The 20,197-nt window shown below is 41.4% G+C and overlaps 2 protein-coding genes across 16 annotated transcripts in view; one reads left to right on the forward strand and one right to left on the reverse strand.

The window, feature by feature from the left end:
- The window catches only part of hiw (MYC binding protein highwire), a 183,203-nt gene that overhangs the window by 8,226 nt on the left and 154,780 nt on the right, over nucleotides 1–20,197 (forward strand). For all 14 annotated transcript variants that reach the window (XM_089082586.1, XM_011641650.3, XM_089082590.1 and 11 more), the window contains 2 exons: nucleotides 61–270; nucleotides 556–700. In XM_089082586.1, coding sequence (XP_088938712.1) covers nucleotides 61–270; nucleotides 556–700 — 355 coding nt within the window. The remainder of the gene's footprint in view (nucleotides 1–60; nucleotides 271–555; nucleotides 701–20,197) is intronic.
- Nucleotides 1,500–19,637, reverse strand: LOC105429005 (uncharacterized). 2 transcript variants are annotated; one of them, XM_011641649.2, is made up of 3 exons: nucleotides 19,231–19,637; nucleotides 11,981–12,750; nucleotides 1,500–5,320 (listed from the first exon to the last, which is right to left on the reverse strand). In XM_011641649.2, exons 2-3 carry the CDS (start codon nucleotides 12,191–12,193, stop codon nucleotides 3,956–3,958), a joined length of 1,578 nt encoding a protein of 525 aa, XP_011639951.2. In that variant the 5' UTR covers nucleotides 12,194–12,750; nucleotides 19,231–19,637; the 3' UTR covers nucleotides 1,500–3,955. The 2 variants fall into 2 exon arrangements, with proteins under 2 accessions (XP_011639951.2, XP_088938744.1); XM_089082618.1 differs by lacking the exon at nucleotides 19,231–19,637 and adding an exon at nucleotides 18,969–19,221.

Genomic DNA, 20,197 nt, shown 5'->3' on the forward strand with positions numbered 1-20,197 from the left:
TAAAAATATATGATGCTATATAAAATATAATTTGTGCTTAATAAATTATTTGATGTTTAGGAAATGAAGTAATATTTTCATTGGAAACTGCATCTGATTATATGAAGAATGAGAGCTCAATTACATATGGTTTTAAATGCTTAGTTATTGGTTATGATTGGATAACATCCGGCCATGGTCTAAAAAATTTGGAAATCGAACTGTCTTTTCTTGGAGGAGCATGTGCTGCAAGTCTCATGAAGAAAAACTTATCGTTGCCTCCAGTGTCTTGTAAGTACAATATTGAATTTTCATTCCTTATTAACAAATGAATAGGTATTTAATATATAATATAATATATAATATAAAATATATTTGATTAGTAATATAGTAAATAATGTAATATATAAAAATATGTGTGCATATAATATTTTTTAACGCGCATATGTCGCTTCTAGTTAATTCATTTTTGAAAAAAATATTAGGAAAATCGATTTGTTATTATTTCAATCATACATATAAAAAATAATGAATGGTTTTTTTTTGTAAACTTATGTACAGTATTATAATTTTCAGCGGAAGAGGTTGAAGAGGATTTGGAATCGATGCAGGAAACAGCAAAGAGGATTTTCTCCGTACATTCGGGATTACTTGGACGAGGATTTGCACTCGCGTCACCACCTACAGTTTCGCAGGCTCTCGACGGCGTGCTTCCGTACAGGTAAGTCCAATTTTATCCAATATTATTTTTTGTATTTAAATAAGAAAAGAAACTATATAAAAAATAATTTTTATATATAATGGAAACTTGAAAGAATATAGTTTTATATATATATTTTTTTGTTTTATTTATTATATATATATATATATATATATCTATAGAAAGAGGAAATTCCATGTCTTTTATTCACGATTAATGTATATTTATACAGTATACGTATATGGTTTCTTTTTTGTCTTGGAAAGATTGTAACGAAACAATGTTTTACTTGTTCGCCACGACAACATAAAGTGTTTTAAATTGTCCTAAATGAGGCTGTGATAAACAAGTTATAAATGTATATGACTATCTGACGTTATTCAAATATATAGTGAAATTCTGTAACTCATTAATAACAATGAGTTATCGTTACGTTACCATTGCGCAGGTAAAATATATGGTATAAAAACTGCGCAATGTACGACAATGTAATGATAATGATATTTTCGTTAAGAAGTTATAGAATCCTGTTATTGATGGCATATATGAATGATGTGTTTCGGTAAAATATTGACATTAATATGTAAAATGTTTATAGATAATTTCTGATTCAATTTTACAATTTCTGACAGATATTTAGTGATTGCAATTAACCGTCGTTTTTTTGAAATTATTTTTAAAATATACTGCAAATTAAATGAAACCATTTAATTATCTCGAATGTGTACTAAATGGTATACATACCTATTAACGGGAGAAATATTAGCACGTGGTCTCCTTGGATAGATCGAGAACAATCTTAATAGGATTAGCAAATGCATTATTGGTATCGTCTTTATTGTATCTTCGGTCGTTCAATGCGAAACAAATTATACAGTCGGCGGCTGTCGTTATATCACAGTCTCACGATAATTATAACTATAAATGACATTATAAACTGATTTTGTTTACCAAAACGATATAATTACATACATATACACGCATACATATTTGCGCATACAGTTTGCAAATATCGGACTCTGATCTTTCGATATTATTAGCGGGATGCTAATAAAACCTACCTTGGCTGAGTTTGAGTTATCAAGTATAAGAGGCACAAAAAGTTTTCCGAGGGTCAATTCTGCTTTTTCATACGCCCGAGACGAAGCGTTGCTTACCTCCGTCTTCAAGTGCTTCGAGTGCTTGGGCCTTCTGTTCAATAAATCAATTTTAATCGCACATACGCGATATATATTATAGTTTCCGACAAGCTTTATTTTATTTCTTCTTCGATAATTGGCATAGTGTCTTTTTATGATTATCAAAATATTAATTCGTGATATATGCCTCCTTTTAATTAAAGGAAAAAGGGACAGAGGGAAACGTTTATTTATTTTCGATTATGATCTAGGAATACGTTTGCTCATAATCAAGTCCTTTAAAATGCTTTTGTTACGCATAGATTAAACGCATCGAAGAATATTGGGATATACATAACGGGATGTACATTCGAAGTAGTTTTTTCGTTTGGTTTTACAAGATCACCTGTTTCACTGAAATTTTCCAGCGTTACATTATTAATATACAGGAAATTCCGGAATAATCGTAACGTTTTGATTACTGTGACTTAAGATTAAATGTAAAATTATAATAATAGTAACAACAATTTTTTTCTTATAACGTAAAATTTCATAACGCGTCTTTGCTTTAAATAAATGTATTAATAAAATAATATAACAAAAACAAATGACAAATGAATTTGTAACAGGATATAATTAAAATTTAATTACATTGTCTATTACAAATTAATTTATATTTACAGTTTACCGTCTGATAGATTTCGTTTTTTTTTTTCGAAAACGTACAAAGCAGTAGCGGATCAACATTTTCAAGGGTTACAAGTTAATATTCCAGAAAATTTTTTTAAACAAAAAGATATAAGAATATTTTTATACAAGAAAACAGTGAAAAAGCATTTATATTATAAAATATTTGATATAATAATATATTTTAAACAAAAATATAATCAATATTTTGGTTTAATTGATACAATTATTATTTATCACAAGATATTACTATCATTTATAGCAAAATAATTGACTACAAACTTTAAAATCGAAAAGCGAAATTGAAAACACATGTTACGATTTAATAAATGATGCCATTAAATTGTAAATCCGCCACTGTTATGAGAGGATGTGCGGGATATTTTTTATTTAGTAAATTGATCTTGCCGGTTTATTTTCGTTCTTTAACATTATTTGTTACATTACTATTAATCTTTTTCACTATAAAAATGATAGTTTTGGAACGATTTTGATATGAAAGTTTAGCGAAGAGTTTCATTTATATTCATTCGCTTTTTTCCTTGTATTCGAGAGATCAGAATTTTTTATGGAATAGACACGAATTATGTATTGTGTCCAGAAATGGCACAGTTATCCGAGCGAGTGATCATCCCAGTTTTTTGGTCCTTTCGTATCGTGATTTTCGCTCGAAACGCTCACTAATGTTTCATTAATACCGCGCTATCGCTATCGATCGATGAACTTAAAGCAACAGGAATGCGAAAGGTCAACCCAATCGCGTATCTTACGCAAGACAGCGAGTTTTAGGATTTTTTTCTACACATTACGATCTTTTCACTCTCTTCTTTCCTGCCTTCCAAGTCGCATCGCTCCAACAAACATTTTCATCTCGCTTCATCTTCTACGACGCTGACTCTCTTTTTTCTCTCTTTTTCGAAAGTTTAGATAAACTTAACTAACAGCGGCGACCGATTATCCGAATTCGCGGCTCGTTCTGAAAAAAAAAAAAAACTTTTTAATTGCCGTGGCCGCCTTTAACGGTCCGAGGAATGAAAAGAAATTGCGCAGTGGATAATCGGCGGCCGCAGGTGATATGTGAATGGAAGCTTACGAACTGCGTTGTACTAGGAGAGATAATTAATTAAATTAAAAACGAGATACGGAGATTTCGGAGCTGCGTACATTTCGCGTTCTATTATATCCCAAGCGATAACGATTTAACGCAGCCAGATATTACGCGCGCGATTAACGTCCGAGAAATTCCTCTTTCGTCACCGGAAGGACTCTTCTGACGTTCAACGTCGGAAAATATCGGGTATCTAAGTTTTTACGGTCACACTGTTCTTCACTGGCGCCGTACGCGCGGCGTCTCTCGTAGCTCTCACAGCTTGTACACTCGAAAGCGACTCGACGTTTCCGCCCACTCGAGTTCCTCTTCAACGGGAGCGACGATCGTGGGTCTCTTCGTCGAACCGCCCGGGGCGTCTCGTTACAACTCGGTCGTGAGCGGCTCGGCCTTCTCGACGATCACGTGGAACTCCGTCTCCCGGTACAATCTGCCGTCCGGTACGACCATCGTTATCCTACTGTCGACCGGCGTGCCGGACGTCGCGGCCTCCCTGCCGATCACGCCGTTCTTCTTCGAGACCACGTCGGGTGCGTTGGTCGGCACGCTGATCCATTTTTTCCTGTTGTTTTGTCGGCGCCTTCGACAGCACCAGATAATCAGACACACGCACACTATCAGGGCGAGAATAGCACCCACGATGATTAAAATGAAAACGAGCATGGAACCGCCGAGTGAGCAGTGACGTGCCTCATAATCGACGAAAGTGATCGGCGCGCCGTCCATTCCGCCATCCAGACACAAGAAGGTCTCCGGAGTTTCGTTGATGGGCTCTTGGGATTGCGATTGGGGCGGTATTAGTGAGTTTTGTCTCGCATAATATCGCGAGTAGACGTTCGTGTAGTTGAGCACGTTGTTCTTCCACACGGGTAACATCTGACAGTCGCACGGTTGCGAGATGAGAAGATTATCGATTTCGGGCCGAAAGCTCATGCGATCGAACATCAGCGAGCCTTCCTCGAAGCTGCTGACGTTATTGCTCTTGAAGATGAGGTCGTGCATCGACGACGAGGACGACGGCGGCGATCTCGTTTCGCGATCCGCGCGAATGCCTAGAAACGCGCCCTCGCCGATGCTGCCGAAGGTGTTGTTCTTGATGATGACGGCGCCGTGCGCCGTCACGTCGAAAGCCTCGCTCTCCAGGTTGTCGATCTCGCAATTCTGTATCGCCACCGTGCGTGGACTCCTCACGATGAAGGCGTTGCTCCTGACGACGCCCATTTTCACGCCGTCCAACATGAATTTGTGATAGACCTCGATGTCGTTCATCGTGCGACTTGGCATTTGATCGCCGAACGTGCCGCCGATCACATGCAGATAGCCGACGTCGAATTTCTTAAAGGCCTGTGCCTCCGTCGTCTCGACGCGACAGTTCTCCAGCCGCAGGTTTTCCGTGTGAACCAAATTGGCGAACGAGAAGGCACTCAGCTGACCGATCCGTACGTTCTCGAACGTGATCGCCTCGACGTCACCGCGAAAGACGAAGCTCGGCATTACGTCGATGCTGCTGTTCCGCACGGAGATTCGCGTGCGCGTGCTGTACGACGACAATTCGAAGCTCTGCCTGACCAGAGTTAGGTTCGCCACGTTCACCAGGTCCACCGATCGCAGTCCGGTCATCGAGACTAGGCTCGAGTTCGCGAGGATCACGGATGAACAATTGCTAACCGCTATCCTACTGGTGTGCGGACTTAGCCGTCTGTCCCCCTCCGTGGTCAGGATCAATTCCTGCAAATTGAAATGATCTTTTGTATAGAAGAGAACTGGAGATGTAATTTTAATGATTACATTCGTTTCAGAAACGGAAGTATATCAATTATTGTAGATTATTTTTTATCTAAGAAAATATGAAAATGTCTAAGATATTAAAATGGATAATTTTTTTTGTCGACAATCTAATTCTTAGTATTATTAAGAAGTAAGATTGTAGTATTCAAGCGTAATCTGTTACAACGCAATATACTGAGTAAGTGAGAGAGAGAGAGAGAGAGAGAGAGAGGGGGGGGGGTCTTTAATAGGGATCGAATAGCTGTAATTGCAAGCAGGTCTAACTATCCTAATTATTTGCGACGTGCGCGCCCAGTCTCGCTAATTACTGCGAATAATGTCGTTATCATAATCACAGTGGAAGCTCAATTTTGCGGAATAGTAGTTCGCCGTTTGGAAAGATACACCACGCGAGATCATCAATTCAAAGAGTCACGTCTCCTTCCCTCTTTAGTCAGCTCTTTTTTTCCCTCCATCGACTGTTCACGCGAATTTACATTGAACTATCGGTTCTGTTGGATTTTCCGCTCTGGCGCGTGCTAATACGCGTTTGCCCTTGCATACGAATTAGATGACTGCGCGGGATTATCCGCTCCGCGCGAACTCGTCACGTGTCGTGCACGTCGATATATCGAACAGAGGCCGTCGTTCTGTCACATTTGCGCGGCGGATGGAATCGAAGGGAAAGCGACACGGGTAATTTTGCGAGGCTCGCATTTAGCGCGTCGTATATACTCTCGTATCGCGCCACGTTATTGGAACGTTACTCGCAATGTATTCGTTGCCTCATTTATTCGTTGCCCGTTGCAGCTTTCGTCGCGACGTCGGAATGTCGCCCTCCGACACCTCGTGCATCGAACGGTCGATCGCGCTTCGCGATTCTCCAGAGCGGCTTTGATTTCTACAGAGAGGCGAGATATCTCTTTTGCGTCGCTCGAGGCTATATACGTTGTTCTCATTAATTATATCTCGTCCTCCCCTCCTCCTCCCCATCTAATCGATTCCATTTGAATGTTATATTTTGAGAAAAAGAGGTAAATAAAAAATTGGCACATTATTATTGTTCATATTAATACCAATTTCTCTGAATAATCTGCTCTTCTAAATGAAGCTGAAGATAAAACCAGAGGAAGAATCTATACAGCGGAATTGCAATGTGGAACAAATGCGCGAAGCAGAATGCCCATTGAATGGTAAAAATGGAGAATAGAAATTAAAAAAGCGCGACATAGGCCGACGAAAGAAAAGAGCCTTTATAGCCATTCTTTTTCAGACTCTGTCGTTCTTAGGCATTAATGTCTTGCGCCATTCGTTCCTTCCCCGCTTCTGTTCGAACTTCTCCTTTTGTTCTGCCATTGTTAAGGCTACTTTTGGACGCACGATGTCGAGCAGAGATTATCAACTAACGTATTGTCTATTTTAAACTAAAGATTATCTTTATCGCTCATATCTCATTCGAGAAAATTTACGGAGATGTATACGAAAAGTATTAAAATTCAAGTTTTAGTCCTTTTCGCACAAAAGAAACTGTTCAGAACCATTTTTTGCTATCTCCTTTAAATTATGCAGAGAAAGCTATTGGAAATTATATCAGCTTTAGCTTCCGAAAAATTATGACCATCTCCGGAAAATTCTGACCTCCCAAGACGATTACGTTGAGAGATGTAATTGGAGTCTTCTCTATTATTGCGGCTTATCTATCCAATGTGTTTTCGACATGTCCCACGACATAAAATTCATAAATGGATCGCCGCAGATCGAATCATTGTCATAACTCTGCGGGATCCCAAAGGATATCCTGAAATTTCTTTCACGAGAATTTTCCACATTCCCTGAGAGAGAGAGAGAGAAAGAGAGAGAGAGAGAGAGAGAGAGAGAGAGAGAGAGAGAGCGAGAGCGAGAGACGTGGGCAAAGAATCTGCGGGAATCAGAAAATACAGAACGATGACGTTTTCTTTCGACCTTCACGCATTTTTATTCCGTTCATATTTTCTACTTTAGTCACGCTCGAGCAACCGTTTTATGGATAGTAGACTTTTCTTCTTTTTCACTCTCCAGACATTTTCACGCGTCACGTTCCTGACCCGGTGTCCTTTTTCTCGTGTTGAGCGTGCGCTTGTCGATTACTAGGGGAATGATTCCCGACGGGAATTAAACTCGGACGCGCGCGTTAGTTCGCCTCGAACTAGTTTTCCAGTTTTTTGCATGTTCGCCGGGTGACATTTTCCCGGCTGCGAATTTGCGAGGGAATCTGCGCGACGGAGCGGGCGATTTCATCGAGCGATAATCCGTGAGAAATTGCGAGCGACCTAATGTCAATTATGGCGGTATAACCGAAATTTGCCTTTTACATTTCTAATCGAACGTTCGAGGGTTCGGCTCGTCGCCGAAATAGGCAAGACACTTTGCTGGATGAAAATGAAAATGAGATTGGTTTAATGAGTGGGATTAAGTTCATTGGGGAGACACGCGATTGTCGGATCCTGCTCGGGTGAGACGGAAGGAAAGAGACGGGGAATTTTCAACTTAAAGCCGGAAACGAAACGGCGAACGGGAAGTAGCAGAAATGGAACCGAAAGCTCTTTTATGATCCATAAAGAATTTACGTGCAACAACCATCTCCCGCGGTAACATCAAATTCACTCAAAAAAGTTCTCATGTTATCTGAATTTTTTGCACCGGTACATACATTCCGATATCGTATACATGTACGATAGCTTCAAGTGTGGAGAAAGTGATCGATGCGATTAGTTCCGGCCAATTATCCCACGTATGTTACCTAATTATGACAGATCTGTCGATGATAAATGATTATCGCGTTTTCATTTTAATCAGCACTTCGTGCAAAAGCGACGATTCAATTTCCATTGACAGACATACTTAACAAAATGCTTTTACACTCGATCATTAATTTTCTGTCGCAGTCTCGTTTATTATGATTACATTATTATATAATGAAGTAACCGCGGTATTCGATTATTGCCGCTTATTTAATCGTGCATTTTTATTCCTGGCAATTTTCTTATAGTGTGCTTGACTTGCGCCATCGTCTTTCTGTTTTCCAAGTATTTTCATAACCGCGCGTCCCTTTTCCTTGAAAATGGCACCCTTACATTTCCGACAGTATTTACGGTCGTTACTTTTACACCCCCAACCAGGACGCTCTTTCTTTCGTCATTTTGTGTCTTATTCCGCCGTCTCTCTTTTTACGGCCACGCGAGCTAAGTTTAAGGTCGCCTTTGCTAAAAGGCAACTTCAATTATTTACGCTCTTCGTCAATTATTCAACGTGCGACCGAGGACTTTATACCCTGAAGATCCATCGGTGGTCCTCCGTTGTTAAAAGGAATTTAAAGCGTTTTTCGATTACTTACAAATCAGGCCTTTTAATTTAAACTGTTTTGATAAACTTATTATCTTACATAAGATGCATTCGTATTTTTCTTTATTCAAACGTTTTCAGGTAAAATATATTTTTCTGAAAAATTTTCAATGTTTTTGCATATTTACATTATTATTCACTAATTATTCATTGATTTAATTTATTACCATAATTATTCTACATTTTAATAATATTTGAAAAAAGAGGTGAATTAAGTTTTCATCACATTAAAATATTAATTAACCTTATATATTATGGCACAAAATATTTGTTTGTACTACAATTTTGCTTCCATCACATTTCCTTCGCGCTCCCCGTTGCAATGTAATTATGAGTTCGCTCCACACGCGTGATATGTCATCGATGATGAATGGGAAGCACGTTTTCGACCAATTAGCCGCGCAACAGAAATTCAATCCCGTTTCAAGCAATTTATATTCCTTATCGTTAGCGAGCCAACCAGGACGCCACTTCTTTCTTGTAATCCGCGTTATTATATATCTTTCTCTCGACGATAAGGTCCGCGCACGAATCACTTTTTGCTCATATCCGTGCGCGAGTGCAAGGTCGTCGAAACTGCCAGCGTATCAGGAACATGCATGCGTGCATACGTATGTACATCGATAGATCGTTCCTCGCGACGTGAAGCTAGCTCGCTTGCTCGCTCAAGCTCATCTTCTTCCGTTCGGTCGTTTCGTCACGCGCGCGCAAATTTTACGGTATTGTCGAGTCGCCGGCAGCATGCGGCATGCACGCTCCTCGTGCACTCGGGCGGATACAAAGAACGCTTTATCGCGGAACAATAATGACAGCGAGAGACGCTCGCGAGGACACGCGGTAACATTATCTCCTTCGTCCGGGGTATGCGGTGCGCAGTTAAAACAACGTCGTTGCATCGCGAAATATTTGCTCGCGCTGCGCTTGGAGCGGCATGGCTGCGATTAAATTTCCGTGGCGTACTGTCTCTCTCTCTCTCTCTCTCTCTTTCTCTCTTTCTCTTTGTGCGACGAATACGAGACTCGTTTGCGTACCGGTACCGCGGTCCCGGAATTATTCCCGCGTGTGAAATTGATAAAATCTCGGAGTTTTAAATCAAATAACGCGAGGGACTTTAATTGTAGTAACAGGGTTGATTGTTTTATCTTGTCGTGTAATCGTTAAGCGCAGTATATATATATATATATATACCCCACCGCGAGTTGCATTCATTACTTTCTTATCGTATTACTTCAACCTCGTACTACTTCACCCTGCCTAGAAGGAAAAGAACGGAGGTCGAAAAGAGCAACGCTCGCGGATGAGAGAAAGACGGAAGAACGGTGAAAGAAACTTTCGCGAAGTCGAATTTCAAACTCTCATCACCGTGAGAGAGTTTCCAAATTTATTCAATAAATTCTGGCGATGGAAAAAGCGATAGTACTCGCGTTACCGTGTAACTCCGCTTTGCTCTTCTTTCTCTCTCTCTCTCTCTCTCTCTCTCTCTCTCTCTCTCTCTCTCTCTCCGCGCGCGCACATTCGATTCGATTTAACGAATACCAGACTCCCGGACAACTTCCGGTCTCGGCGCGTCACGAAGGAAATTCTCGCGCGAGAGAGGTACAACTCTCGAGTCCGACTGGCAGCGTTCGTTTATCGCGATATCGCGTTGCGATTATGAATCATCCATGCGCCTCTAGCGCGTAGCTGCACGTAGCTGCAAACGCTGCTTCTTGATCGCGTCGGTGCTCCTTTAATATCGCGTATGGCCGGAAGCGTCGGAAACGCGGACCGTAGAAGGAACGAACAGCTCGCGTGATCATAGATCGCTGAGGGATCGTCCGCTATTTTTTCTCTGCTCGAACGAACAGGGTGCGTGGCCGCTGGGGGATAAAAGCGAAACATTTACGAGAGGGTGGAGAAGGATCGGCGGATCCCATTTTACCCTGTACCCGTACCGTGTCTACCTGTTTCGTCCTTTTCGTTCGTGCGAGATCCTACCACCGATTTGCGTAAACACACTCTAATTTATGAGGGTTTCCTCCACCCCACCGTCGCGGTTGGCACTCTCGCGATTTACGAGAACCCCCGCGTAGTCGGAAGATTAGGCTCGTTCTGGCTTTTCCTCCCTTTCTCCGTCTTTCTGATCTACAGTGTCTTCCTCGATACAGTTTATAACGACAGCGGGAGCAGAGTCGGGTCTTAGGACGCGATTATTACTTCTTGATCCTTACTGCCGTCGCCTCGAGCGATACGCGGCGCCGAAGACATCACTGAGATCCCGAGGAAACATTTTCTCCTTGTATTTTTTTTCTGTTCTTCGCTCTCAGCCGCGGGAGAGATCGGGTTTTACGATTTCGCCATCGCACGAAGCTACCCGCGGTACCGCCCTTTTTATCACCCCATCGGGTAATTCGCAAATGGAATAACGTCCCCCGCGGAACAAAGGGCGGGCAGACAGAACCCCGTGTCGCATTGTCTGAGATTTTTCGTGCGATAGCGATAGACCCGCCGCGGTTTCTGCACGAATTCGTTGCTGGGAAAGAAAAAGAGAGAGAGAAAGAGAAAGTGCGAACACACGAGAGCTCTTCTATCGTTATTTGCCGGATCGTTTTGATCGTTTGAGGTGGAGGTAGTAGAAAAGATCAGAGACTGAGATCGGACTCTCATCCGACCGGGCTTCGGAACTGTCGGAATAAAAAGAACCGAATTAACTCTAGAAGGATCCACCGGAAAATAAATGCCTATAAAATTGCTTTTACGTAAAAGGACATTTTAAAAAGAATTATTAATATTATTAGGGAAAGAGAGTTTTTCTTCCTATAGAAAAGACAAACATAAAAATAGGAAAATAGTGAATAAAATGAAAAAAGAAAATGAATAATTAAAATACAACATATGACATATTTAAAAGATAATTATTTTTCTAGAAGTTTGTCTGCTGTATTATTATACTATAATTATAAATGACGTACTCGAAGCATGCAAGTATCCATTATACGAATGAGGATTAGAGTTACATGTTTTCGTTTGCGTTGAACAGAGTCGGGTTCCGAGTTAAAATATGAGCTGGAATACGAGAAGAGAAAATATACTTTCTTGTCTCGGATTCGAAAGATACATGCCTGGATCTGCGTTCCTGATAAGGAAAACAATATTTTTTTCATTCTTTTCGCCGGTTTCACGCGGCATCGAGCCGAGATTCAATCGAAAATCGATTCTCGCGCAGGTACTTATCGGGGGGATACAGTATGTCGAACCTACCTCTCCCTCCTCCTTGCAGTCGCAAGTCAATCTGCCGTAGTGGTCGCAGGAGCAGGGCGGATAGTCGCACCTGCTGGTGGAGTTGGTCAGGACGCCCTTGAGTAGGCTGCTCCAAAAAAGTCCTAAGATCGCGCTGCCTAACACATATTTCGTTGCTCCCATTTTGCGCCTCTCACTCGCTTCTTCTTCCCCTCCTCTCTCTCCTTCTGCCATGCGCTCAAAGGGTTCCCTCTTCTGCTTCACGCCACTTCTTTATCACCGGCTGTTTTATACCAAGCCAGCGTCGGGCAATTCCACGCCGAGCCGACCGCGAGGCCGCCCCGACATGTTTGTGCTTTAAATCCGCGCCGTCGAAATCCGACGCCTCCAATTTTCTCGCCTTAGCCTAGCGTTACAATTAAATTACCGACTGGCTCGCGCTCGCGATTAATCTCGCTCGCACCACGAAAAGCTATCTCGACTTGCTCGCGACACGTGACATATGCCACGCAATATTACGTGAGTCGATCATAATCTGCGCCCAGTCTCTTGATGAATTCATGCCTCTCGATGACGACGACGATCGTCCGATATGGGGTAATCCTTTAGGCTTATCCGAATCGCCGATTCGAGGAATTTTCTACTACGACATTCGTTTCGCCATCTCGCTTCCTCGTTCGAGCATCGCCGCGATCCAATTTTGTCGGTGACAGCGTGTAACGTTCTCGAACATTGCGTCTCACCGGAGATCTTCCTCTCTTCGATCTTATTCCTCTGGAACGATAGCTCGTCTGTAAGGATAGAGAAATTAAAAATTCTTGAACTTCTCACTCTCTTCCCACTTCTATCCTCTCTCTCTCTCTTTCTACCTCTCTTTCTAAAATCTTTTTTCTCTTCGTCAGACTGCGAATATATTAACATCGTACATCGTAAATTTATATTTTTTTCGTGCATTCTCCAGTCCGTTTAACAAACATTCTCTTTTTTGGCATAGTCTATTTATGGTCGCATGTATCATTAATTATTTTAATTCAATTTCTTAATTCTTTCCGTTAGATTTGTCTCGAATGTTTCATTAATTCACGATTTTTCCGAGAAGATACGACGACGGCCATCACGGCGTTATCGAACGTTTTTGTTTCCCCTTTCCCTAAGTGATAGTACGTAGTTGCGTTATCATGTTCGATCGTACAGGAACGGACGCACCGTTGAAAAGTGCCACGCGATATCGTCGCATCAAACGACAGCGTCGCAATATCCGATGATGATAATCCGCGATCTGCCACTCAGCTACTCTCTCACTGTATACCGTTGCATGACTAATCGTGCCTACATTCCTGCGTTATCAGAGTGCTCTCGCTCTCGCATGACGTGGTTCTGTTTATTGTACAAATATGTCAACTGCTGTTACTGTAAACTTTTCGCGTTAGCGAACGTTCCGCGAACGAGCTTCCCGATTATTCACGATCGCTTTGCAATGCCGCAAGAAAATCCGGGACGGATTTTGTTCACCAACTCTTCAACTCGAAACTTAGCAAATTAAAGAGAAACAAAGTTATAGATATGCGATATCGAAGAGAAAGTGCGAGTTATGAAGGATTCAAAGCTGACACAATTTTCCGATATTGAAACGATAAAAGATGTCTACTGAAAAAAGTACGGGAACAATATTTAAATCTTAAGAGTCTACAGGTATATTTCAGTACACTTTATTAAGTTAGCGAGTTAATATATTTTATAAGATAACTCATCAAATTTAAAATTAATTATTATTGATCATTATTATCATTAATTATTATTGAATCATTATTGATTTTTATTTAATCGTTATATTGCAGTGATTAATATATTATTTTATTTTAAAATTAAATCGATATAAATATATTAAAAAGTGTATATAAGTTTGTAACTTATTAATAAACTGTTACTGAGATAATTAATGGAATGTATCCTTGATATCTTCATTTTTTGATGAAATAAAGTTTGATCTATTCGGACAATAACAAAAAGTGAAATGGCACGAAGTGGAAGCGAGCGGGATCGATAGACGTGAAAAGAGAGTCGTGAATGAAAGGCAGTCTCGCTCAAAGGATTTGAGAAGAATTTCCTTTTACAGTCGAGTCCTTCGAACGACGACCGCTCGAAATTTCTTCCGGTCCGGTTTTCAGCCTCTCTTTCGGCTTGTTCTTTTCAACCAAGAGATACCTCATTATTAACGCGGTGCTTTTGCTAAGTTAATTGCTCGTTGCATTAATTAGAATAATTACAAAAAATTAACCTCAATATTAAAGATTTAACAAAAATTACAAAAAGTTTCAGTACATATACAAGCTCTTGACTTATTAATTTACATAGCTTTCAAATTAAAGTGTTACGCAAAAAAATAATAGATTTCAAATTTATTGATATATTTGTAAATTGTTTATTTTTCATAAGAATATTTATATTATATTGTATATTTTATCGTTTTGCTATGTTTCTGTGAAATTAATTCTCACTTTGTTATTCATCCTCGTTATCGTTCGTTTTTAATAATAGAGATATTAATATCATGTGAGAAAATTCATACATTGCTGCATCGATTAGTAGATCATTTTCAATTAACGAATATTCATTGTTCCTCGGTGCAGTGATCGAGAGAGAGAGAGAGAGAGAGAGAGAGAGAGAGAGAGAGAGAGAGAGAGAGGGGGGGGGCGAGAGGGGGGGAGAGAGAGAGGGGGGGAGAGGGGGAGGAGAGAGAGAGAGAGCGAGAGAGAGAGAGAGAGAGAGAGAGAGAGAGAGAGAGAGAGAGAGAGAGAGAGAGAGAGAGAGAGAGAGAGAGAGAGAGAGAGAGAGAGAGAGAGAGAGAGAGAGAGAGGAGAGAGAGAGAGAGAGAGAGAGAGAGAGAGAGAGAGGAGAGAGAGAGAGAGAGAGAGAGAGAGAGAGAGAGAGAGAGAGAGAGAGAGAGAGAGAGAGAGAGAGAATGAAAAAGGAAGTGAAAAAAAGAGCAGGTGCGTGGCGATCGTCCGTGCACGATTAATTGATCGGTGGGTCACACTGGATGCCGGTTTTGTGGCAACCATAACGAACAAACGAAGCGGGGCGGAGAAATAGAACCAAAGAGTGCATACATTGGAAAAAAAGATGAAATGCGGAAACGAGAGTTCGATAACGAAATCGATGCGCTTTGCACGGACCGAGACGCAAACGGAGTAACGTAAACGCGTATTTTTCCCGATCCAATACGATCCTATCTCTACGCAAGGTGCAACGATTAAACGTTTCGGTCCATCTGATTTACGGCTCGTTAATGGATATTCATATATACTCGAGTCCAAGACTCGATATATCGGACAATCGGAAAGGCCTGCGTATTTATCGTTCCTGAAACACGCTCTCGGCGAGGGAAACAGAAACGCGCTCTCCCGTCGGTCTCTCTCTTTCTCTCTCTCTCTCTCTCTCTCTCTCTCTCTCTCTCTCTCTCTCTCTCTCGTCTCTTCGACACGCGACACGGGAAGATAAGTGAGGTACGGGGTGAGATATGTGTAGGAGTAAATCGTTTCCGATTACGTGACTCTTCCTCTCGTTCGTAATACCACATTGATTCACCGGTGACGTATGTATATACACGCGGCAAGTCGTCGTTCGGTTGGGCGCGACTCCATCGGAATACCGTATGCGATTTCTCACCGCTGCATGCAATTTGAGGAAAGAGAGAGAAAGGCGTTGACGCGCGTTCTTCCGCGAGCAGTCCACCACCCATTTCCAACCCCCGTCTCGAGACATTCCCCTTTATTCCTACGGCAATGTCTTATCTTCCCATCCACTTTATCGCCGCGACTTGTAAGAATTGTTCGCACCCTCCCGAGGAAGCATTCGCCGTTTCCCGACAGTGATAACGATAAATGAGACCAGATCGGAGGGAAATGGTAGAGGAGATTATCGATTTTCGCCCCTCACAGCAGTTTACGTAGATCCTAGGGGGAATAATTTTTTCGTACTCAGGGATTAAGATAGGATTTCACAACTGCGATCCGCTTGACCGCAAGACAAGGGTTAATCCGGCGATGATTTGACAAAGGTTCTGTTTCATTCCCGCGTTCTCGATTTATAGGTAAATGTGAAAAAGAGAATGTTTAATTTTCTTTTAACAAAAAAAAAATTTACATCTTTATTTCTCTCTTTCATTCTATTTTTCTCTCTATTTGTTCAGGTACATGTTTTACAAATTGTAGAATTTTACATATGAAAATCGTTAATATCGATAATAGCGAGCTTTCGCAGAATAGTTCCAGAGTTATATTAATTTCATAGCAGAATGTTTATCTCATTATAATAGTCGAGTTTCATCGATCTGATTGTGACCCGATTCGATTATTTAAACGATGCGATTTGAATAAAGTCGGCTGTCATTAGAGGTGTACATGACGGTGGCTGACGAATTAATGCGGTATTGTAAAGAGGAGAAGGGGAAATACATAGTGATGGGTCATGTACATTGATTATTGATAAGCCTCTTGCCCGGTGTCGCGTTTAGCTAATTCAACCGAGGCATTGGAGTGTATTTCGATCGTTTGGCGTGACCGCATTTTAGTCGCAATTTCGGGCGTGCAACACGGCTGCGTTTTGAAGTTTTATCGAAACGCCGAGATCGACCCACTTCACTGCACTCTCATTCTGACGAGTGACGAGCCCGTTCTGCGCGATTTTTTATCCGTAATCGAAAAAAATAGAATAGTGCGTTGGAAAATGCCAATTGATTGTACATTTTATTGCAACATAATCGCTTGCATCATTGATCACAGTAAAATTACGCGTTCTTTCGAAAAAAAAAAAAAAAAAACACGGTTGTCAATTTCTGACGATTAAAATTATTTTAATAATTTCATTATTTTAATTCATTGTTCATTGCAAATTTGAAGATAATTTTTTTTATAGCAGTAGATATTTTTTTTTTTATAGCAGTAGAATTATCTAACGATGTCTTCTTCAACTTGTTTTTACTAATGCGTTCTAGCGCATCGCTATTTTCGCTATGTTGTAACGTCTCACGATTTGCACCAGCCAACATTCCCGATGACGAGCGGAGTATTGTTTTGTGCGTGTGAAAAATAAAATCACGTGTGTGTCAAGCGATACGGTGTGTTGTAACGGTCCGATGATTCTGTTTGAATAGAACACAGGTTTGTACAGAGAGACGTGTCTACCGCGTCTCTCGCGCACTTGCTCATTTCCATGTTTGTTACGATAACGAATGGCAGTGCTTTCGAATGCGAACGAAAAATATTGGTTTTGTTCGTTATCGATATCACATTTTTAATGCGACACACGACTGGTATCGGCACGAAGTTGACGATAACCTACATTAGAAAGAACACGCTCGACCGCCTTTTCTAAACGACACATTTTTCTTCGTCTCTCTCTCTCTCGCCCTCCATTCCCTCCCCTTCCCCCTCTCCCTCCTCGAATAATCCATCGCGTAATGAAGACTTCACGCTTGTCGACTCGGAAGATAAATTTTTGTTCGACGAGCGATTTCGCATTGATACGATTATAAAATTGACATTTCAGAGAAACCGGTTTCGATGCATTGAAAGAAATTACTGAACGGACAATTTATTACATTGTGTAATTTCTCATCCCTATTTTATATCGTACATTCGAGAAAAATGGCAAAATTAGAAATTATTATATTATTATTTTTAATTTATTTTTTCGGTTAAAAAATAATCTTATTTTATTTGGTACTATTGACTCGAAGTCAAAGAGCAATAGGCCTTTAATCAATTGCACAGCTGTGAAGAATATATATTTTTTTTTTCTTTTAATCTGACGAGATATTTGACAAGTAGCTCTCGGCGGTTGATGTTTCCCATTAGGAATGCAATATCTTCCGACGTCTCTCGGTTTAATCCAGATGTGGTACATAATTTGCACCGTTGCGGCCCTGTGCCTCGTAATTCAAGTAACGTTATGCATGCAATGTAGAGAGCAATGCTGAGCGGAATGTTTAGTTCCGCGGCATTGTTTTCAATTTCGGGATAACAGTAGGCGAGAAGAGCAAAGCCTAGCCGGGGCTATTCCAACATTGTTACATCACGAACCCTTGGAGAGGCACGGGACATAAATTTTCTTTTTTCCCGGAATTTTGCGGTGCCTGCCAGCAGACCCGTTTGAAACATCGAACGTTCAGAATTCGATGCGGGCCGCTCGCCGAGGAAATTTTCGCGACGAGCGTTCTCGAGTCAATATTTTACTTGTCGCACGATAAATCTGGTTGTACAGGAAGTTAATGGAAAATCTTTCCTTAAAAAGAGAAGGGAAAAAATATTTACGAGCCCCCAGGAAATTCCGTCGAACGTATTCCACGCATACTCGTACCAGAAGATTTAGACAATCAGATCCCGTCCGACACGTTTCTACAAGTGGCTACGTCCGACTTTACTCGCGTGACGCGACAATTAAGCGTCTTCTAGGCGGCGGTGGTGATTCTTTCTTTGAGGACGGGGCAGGGTTAGTGGTGAGAAACGGGCAATTAATCGACCCTGCAGCTGCCCGCGATTGTGAGAGATAGCGCGCCCGCACCGTGGCCACGTGGGAAATCAAGTATTACGGTCTCGCGATGATCCATTCGAGCGAGCCTCTCTCGGGTGCGCGATCGCACGGAATAAACTCGGCCATCGCGACGGCCAGGCGGAATTTCTCGTCTCGTCTCGTCTCGTCTCGTCTCGTCTCGTCGCGCGACGCCGACGACGTTGGTGGTCGCGGACGCGGTCGATCGACTTCACGGTTCAATGCCGCGGCTCGACCCGCGCTTTACTTTACGATCCAATCGCCGGGCAGTATTATTTTATGCAGTCTCGGCAGAAAAGTTGTGTATATTCCGACGCGTGATGCAGCTGCCGCGTGACGCCGATCGCGTTATGCAACGCGATCGCGATTGTGCCTGAATGAATCTGACGCGTTCGCGTGCCACGTTGACGAGTCTCTTTGTGTACGGGACAAATTGGGGAAAATTGTTACAGATTACTGTATATTTCTCCGTATTCAAGAAACATGCTTGTATTCCTTGCATCAGGAGAAAAAAAATCCTCTCTGATTCATTTTACGCTATTGCGTCTCACTGAGTGACACGAGGATCGAGTTACATTGTCGATTAACATTGGGTGAATTATATATTTTTTCTGGAGTTTCTTTTCCGTTGTTAAAAATCATTTTCCTTTCACTCGCGGTACCACGCTCACATCGGCACCGGGAACACTCCTCCGGCCTGTCCGGATGAGAACACTTACGGGATGCAATGCGAGTGCACCGTGCACTTGTCAAGACTCGGTTCTTATGGTAATCTCGCGCTCGAGCGAACCTCGCGACACGTCGTCGTCGACGCGCGTACAGCGACTGGCTGCCTTTCGAATTCGCGGCTGGTTTGCACCTCGACGGCGACGGTTATCGCGCAACACGAGTATCCTCTCTCTCTCTACTTCCCTTCTCCTACGCCACCCATCTCTTCTCTCCAGAGTAAAACGCATCCCCACCGTGCTCGGCAAACTTCCCTCCCTCGACCGACACTCAGTGCGTCCTCTGCTTCGTTGCGGCGCATCTCGTGCTGCCGTTCTCCTCGCTTTGCCTTTCCGTCTCTCTACGAAAACTCTGAAACTTTTTTTTGACTTGATTATATTTGGTTTTCCATTAATTTTATATACACATCAATATTTATGAAATCATGATTATACTCATTTATTTTTCGTAAATCTCCTTTGCAAGATATATGTATTGTATTCAATTAAAAGTTTTGTCATTATTAATTCATATTTTTATCGGATCAATATTTTCTTTTTTTTTCCTTTATCTCTCTTTTTTTCTTTATTTCCTTTTTTTCGCGTTTTATTCTGTTTAGAGTAGACAACAACTTTACTTTTTTTTTCCTGAAAGATGAAAACAAGAAATTTATATTATTTATTTTTCTGTCTGTCAGCACTAAACTTTTTTAACGTATTAAGTAATAACTAATTATTATTGATGAATACTTCAATTGAATATTCACTGTTTGTAACTGACAAGTTGCCAAAATAATGTATCAGTGAAGACATTCGCAAGCATTGTTATTTTATTCGTATCTATCTTTTTCCTTATCTCATTAGATATCTTCCATGCGACCCTGTTCGGCTCTTTCGCCGTTGCAAACTTCTTATCAGTCAGACCTGATAAGACACGACTGATATAGAGCTATTAATTCTTGGTCTTTTGGCCGCTACGATA

The sequence above is a fragment of the Pogonomyrmex barbatus genome, unplaced genomic scaffold (genome assembly GCF_055798465.1).
Source record: "Pogonomyrmex barbatus isolate J1 unplaced genomic scaffold, ASM5579846v1 scaffold6, whole genome shotgun sequence".
Lineage (NCBI taxonomy): Eukaryota > Metazoa > Arthropoda > Insecta > Hymenoptera > Formicidae > Pogonomyrmex > Pogonomyrmex barbatus.

Excerpts from the sequence above, each read along its gene's own strand:
- LOC105429005 (XM_011641649.2), bottom strand. The coding sequence starts at position 12,193 with ATGGCAGAAGGAGAGAGAGGAGGGGAAGAAGAAGCGAGTGAGAGGCGC. Across the intron at positions 5,321-11,980 it reads ACTGCAAGGAGGAGGGAGAG|GAATTGATCCTGACCACGGA; the intron begins GTAGGTTCGACA and ends TTCAATTTGCAG.